This window comes from Sinocyclocheilus grahami, unplaced genomic scaffold, assembly GCF_001515645.1.
Source record: "Sinocyclocheilus grahami isolate Dianchi unplaced genomic scaffold, SAMN03320097.WGS_v1.1 scaffold182.1, whole genome shotgun sequence".
Lineage (NCBI taxonomy): Eukaryota > Metazoa > Chordata > Actinopteri > Cypriniformes > Cyprinidae > Sinocyclocheilus > Sinocyclocheilus grahami.
The window spans coordinates 253,041-259,054 of NW_015505361.1; the positions used below are offsets into that span (position 1 = coordinate 253,041).

A 6,014-nucleotide genomic window follows, 5' to 3' on the forward strand; every position below is an offset into this window, starting at 1 on the left:
TAACAATGTACAGTTATATTAATACTTGGAGTATTATTATTACTGTACAATAGTATGTAACTAAAAGTTTTATGTCTTCTAAGGTCATATTCACTGCAGTTGCTAACCGAGATGCTAGATGGCACTAAATGAAAAAAAAAAAAGTTGAATATCATCATTGTACATGGCAGTGATATTTTACTATCATTTAGGTACTAATATAGTTTTTATTAATACAATAGTTTTCATTTTAGTTGAAGTTTTAGTCATTTTTAGTTTTTAGCTATTTTTATTTCAGTTTTAGTTTATTTTAATCAAGTTAAATTAAATGAAAATGAGAAACTGAAATTAAATAAAGTTTATTTTATTTTATTTTAGTTAACATTAATTTTATATCAAGTAATGATTTTTTTAATGTTTCTAGTTTTTAGTTAACTATAATAATCCTGGTGCGCGGACAAGAACCATAAATAATGCTAATAAGTAAAATAATCAGAGTACAAGATTATCTATGCATCTGTTTATGTACGACCACATTGACGCATATACGTTTCTGTTTTTCAGAATGTGAGGCAATATTTGTTAAGATGGCATCTCTTAACCATTCCACCTCCATTCTGCCTTCCTGCACCTACAAGGAGGACTTCAAGCGCTTCCTCCTCCCGTCCGTCTACAGCCTGGTCTTCATCTTTGGACTGCCGCTCAACTTCATCATCATCCTGCGGATCTGGGGCTCCCGGCGCGCTCTGACGCGGACCAAAATCTACATGCTGAATCTAGCGGTGGCGGACTTCCTGTACGTCTGTTCCCTTCCGCTTCTCATATACAACTATGCCAGCAAAGACTACTGGCCGTTCGGAGACTTCACCTGCCGCTTGGTTCGCTTCCAGTTCTACAGCAACCTGCACGGAAGCATCTTCTTCCTCACCTGCATCAGCTTCCAGCGCTACATGGGCATCTGCCATCCGCTGACGGTGTGGCCCAGACAAGGCGGACGCAGGCTGGCGTGGTTGGTCTGCACTGGCGTCTGGGTGGCCGTCGCCGTTCTCTGCGCTCCAACATTCGAGTTCGCCGCCACCGGCATCCAGCGCAACCGCACGGTGTGCTACGACCTGAGCGTTCCAGAGCGCTCCACAGCGTACTTCCCGTACGGCATCACTTTGACCTGTCTGGGCTTCGTCGTGCCCTTTCTAGTGATCGTGGTGCTGTACTGCAAAATGGCACGGGTTCTCTGGCAAGCCGGCGAAGCTCGAGAAGCCGTGGCCGTAGAGAGGAAGAATAAAGCCTTGAGGATGATCATCATTGTGATGCTGGTGTTCGCCATCAGCTTCTTGCCGTTCCACGTGACAAAGACGCTCTACCTGCTGGTGAGGGCCTTTCCCACGGCCCCCTGCGAACTGAGGAACCTGCTGTCTGTGGTCTACAAATGCACCAGACCCTTCGCCAGCATGAACAGCGTTCTGGACCCCATTCTGTTCTACTTCACCCAGCCGCAGTACAGACGCAGCACCAGGAGTCTGCTGCTCAAGATCACCTCGCTCAGAGACAAGGTTGACAAAATCTGATTGGAGCACACCTGCTTGGGTCAAAATAACTGTATGTTAAAGCAAGACACTACAGTACAATCATAGCCATGCTTTTTTCCTCCACTAGACATATTTTTCTCAAAGTTTTTTTAGGCTAAGGTTTACAAATTAGTACCTTTTGAAAGGGTACCACTGTAGTGACAGTTTTGTAAATGCATTTGTGAGAGTGTAGAGGAAAAATACATCCAAAATAGACATTTAAAAGTGCAGAAGAAAAAAGACATGCCCCTAACCAAAATAATCACACCCCTGTTTTGATAGCTCCGCCCCCAATTCTTTAACATGCTTTGCAACACAGGCACCTCCCCCCACCATTAGTGGACACGCCCCTTGCTGCTGATTGGCTACAAGTGTGTTCTGGTGTTCTGTCCGATCCACTTTCAACAGCCTTTCTCAGAAATGGCTTACTGCACCTTTAAGTGTTTATTTTGACACGATCTGTGTCTATAGATTTCAGTTACAGTACATATCTCTAAAAGCTCTTTTCTCAAAACGATTTTTGCTTTTTTAATACACTAATCCAAAAATCTCCACTTCAGCAGCACTTACATCACACCAAAGGTTTTTCGAAGGGTTTGTTCAAGGATTATTATAGTTAACTACAACTGAAACCATTAAAAACATTTTTTGATACTTGAAATAAAATAAATGCTAACTGAAATAAAGAAAAGAAAAAAAAATTTTAAGCTGATTGTCAAGGCAACATTTCTCGTTTTTGTTTAATTGGTGTGAAGTATTAAAATAACTAAAACTAAATAATATATAAAAATGAATAAAAACTATATGAACATTTTAAAAATACTAATAAAACAAAAACAACAAAATTGCTAAATATTTAACTACAATTAAAGTGAAAACAAAAAATATATACTTACAAACACTATAAAAGTATATCAATGATACTGAAATAACACTGGTTTGTTAATATAACATTCATCTAATTTATATGACATCTTATTTTCTGAAAACATGATGAAAATATTTTTTTCCTGGTTGTTGACAGTATTTTGGGATTGGTGGAGGGATAAAAAGAAATATAAAATATAAAACAAGTATGCCAACAAAATGATACAAGAATTTTGAGCCTGGCTTTATCCAATATTCAAATTTCTGTTCTGGAAATGTAAGGAATTTAGTGCATTTTAAATTAGATAATGCCTTGTAATACAAAAATGTAAAGTCTTGATGTACTGTGATTAGTTAACTAGGAAAGTATGGTGATATCTGTTAGTTAAACATTTTCCCTGTAGTGTCTTACGTTAAGATACACTTAACTGGCTATGTGCATGTTGAAACCAAAAAAAGTCAATATTTAAATACAAAACGTCCAATGCATTAAGTACCTGTACTGTGAAAATTGTACATAATGTTTGAAGGAAGTCATTCTTATAGATTGATTCAGTGTTACAAAAATGAATGTATGATGATTGGAACTATCATACATCACCCTATGGACATTTACTTTTGCTTTGAGAGAAGCATCTGAGGGTTCGAACCCTGTGAATGGCAGCTGAACGAGTGCACTAGTTTGGCTGAGTGTCATGCTCAGCTGATCTCTCCTTACCGGGAAAAAGGTGGTGTACTTATGAACATTTTATGAGGGCAATAGGATGTAAATGACTGTTGATATAAGAATTACAGAGCTGAGAAGGCAGAAATGTCTTGCTAGTTTCATATTTTTGACCCAAGTGGATTTTGGGTGCAAATAAAAAAAAAAATACAAATTGTTCACTTTTGACAGTTACGTTGCACAGGTTTTGCAGGTATAAAAATGTGTTTGTTGAAAAACGCAAGGAAAAGAAATCACCCATTCATTATTTTTTTATTATTTTAGTGATAAATGAATATATATATATATATATATATAGTGTGGGGTCAGTAAGATATTTTTAAAGAAATCAATACTTTTGTTTAGCATGGATGCTTTAAATTCATCAAATTTACAGTAAATGCATTTGTAATTTTTATAAATATATTTAAAATACATGCTGTTGTTTCGATTCATCAAAGAATCCTGAAAAAAAAAATGTATCAGTTTCCACAAATATATGGAAGCAACACGACATTTTCAACATGGATAATAATCCGAAATGTTTCTTGAGAAATGTTTTAAAATTCAGCCTTGCATCACAGGAATAAATTACATTTTAAAATATATTCAAGCATTTTGAAATTGTAATATTTTTTCACAATATTACTGTTTTTGCTATTTTGAGCGAATAAATGCAGCCTTGGTGAGCAGAAGAGACTTCTTTAAAAAAAAAAAAAACGCTTAGCAACCCCAAACGTTTGAGCGGTACTGTATATGCGTGATATTAAGGATAAATAGGTGCACTGAGACAGTGATGTGTGGAATTATGGATGAGAGCTAGAGATGAATGAAAGCATTTGGAATGGAAAGAATAACACCATCTGTTTAACGTACAGCATCTGCTGCACATTATCTGAAGGTCATTATCAGATGTTTGATGATTTAATAACACTTTGTACAGCTCAACATGCTTATGATGTAACATCTTGTCCTACTAGAGAAGGATCTTGTGTTAACAACACAGTGCTCACGTACAAAGACATATTTGTACTGCCTGTACTGTCATTGTGTTTTCATGAAGAAGTTTAGATATCGCATGGGTTATAAGCTTTTATTTGAAGCTTCAACATGACCAAAAACTACAAATAGAAATGGCTGGAAGGCTGGGTTTACAGTATGGTAAAACAAATTCTGTTGCATTGTTGTGAGTGTGAATGTATTTTAGTCATTTGGCCAGTATTATCTTTGTGAGTTTTTAAATATGAATGAATTTCACCTCATTATATCTGATTGGAGAAGAGCCTTTTTCTTCAGTCTGCATGAACATGAAGCATTCTAAGTTTGGAGTGAAATATAACATACTATATACTGCACTGTAAATACTGTATACTACACCTTGTTTTTAATTTAAATTGTTTGTGAAACTGCATGCATTATGCAGTGATAAACATGTCAAACGGATACATTGTTGTTATGCAACCTTTCCATGTTGCATTATTAATTCAGCAAGTGGCATTCAGTTATCATTAAATAAAATAAAATAAAAAATGTAAATGCTATTTTGCATTTTGAAATCCAGTTTTGTGCCTGTCTAATTAAATAATGGCTGTATTTTGGCAAATATAGTAGATCATTTAGGTATTCCATACATACAAACAATCTTTATACAGTATAGTTAATGTAACAAGCATGACTGTGGTTGACTCTGTGAACTGCCAGTAGGTTGCGTACTTGACCAACAAGTTTTGTTGTTAAAGCAGACGTGATTTTTGCACATTTAACTGACCACTTGCTTCAGCGTTAATGGTTAAACATTATTTGAGCATTTACATAAAGAGAGTTTCAAATAATTAAACAATATATGACATGCAACTTATTGGCAAAATTCATCATTGTGCCCATATAATGATGAAAACAGCTTTTGTGTTATACTACAATATACTAGCAAAGTCATTTCATCTGTGTTTCTAATGTAGCATGTGCATACAAGATCTTTTTTCAAGTAAGCATACTAGTTATTGAATGCTTGTCGGTCACTGTGCAAAGAACATTTTGTCAGTGAATGTTTGCTTTTGTTTATACATATCAAACTGTATAAGTAGGCTAATCTGCAGAATCTGTTGTTGTATAAACAAGTATAATATTAAATGAAGCTATACAAATCTATATCCTCAATGAGGCCTTTGTGAATGTTTTTTTGTTGTTGTTTTGCTTTTAAATGTGAAATGTTGATTTGTCTAGTTGAATTGTGTCCGCTATGTTTTATCCTGGTTTGTTGTTGGTCCAATAAAGACGAATCAATAAACTTCATTTCCTGCAATTTCTTATATTACTGTAGCTAACGTTCAGGTTCAAGAAAGACCTACAGTGGACTCAAAAGTTACATTTGAACATGTATAAATGTCACTGCATTACATAAAAATACCAATCCACGTGATTAAAATCATGCTATATATTTTATCGGAACTAACTAAAATTAAAATATATATATATATATATATTATTGAAAAGTCTGCTTTCAAATAATAATGACACTTGGTTTGATATTTTATTTATTATTTGATGAAATTACATTCATACAGTCAACTTTAGATGAGTAAATGAGAACATGGCCACTAGAGAGCACTCTAGACATGCAACTAAAAGGCAAGAACAAAAGAGAGAGAGAGAGAGAGAAAAAAAGAAGCCTTCGAAATAAAGGACTGCAAAAGTTTTGACTGCAAAGCCAGTTCATGGAGACCATGCAGACAAGCAGAGCTTTTGCTTAAAGAGGCTATAGATTTATGTCTGAGCTTCCCCAAAGCTCAGTAAAGAAAATGATGATTATAATTTGTTCAAAAGTTTCCTACTGTGTGTTTACAAACTGACTCAAACCGTCAGCATTATCTGCACTCTCGCATCAGAAAGAGGAAATCTGG

The 6,014-nt window shown here is 35.3% G+C and overlaps 1 protein-coding gene across 1 annotated transcript in view; it reads left to right on the forward strand.

The window, feature by feature from the left end:
- The window catches only part of LOC107594399 (P2Y purinoceptor 3-like), a 9,345-nt gene extending 7,202 nt beyond the window's left edge, over positions 1-2,143 (forward strand). The window contains exon 2 of the mRNA XM_016284419.1: positions 544-2,143. Within this exon, the coding sequence (XP_016139905.1) occupies positions 567-1,544 (978 nt within the window). The 5' untranslated portion in view covers positions 544-566 and the 3' untranslated portion in view covers positions 1,545-2,143. The remainder of the gene's footprint in view (positions 1-543) is intronic.
- The last annotated feature ends 3,871 nt before the right edge of the window (positions 2,144-6,014 follow it).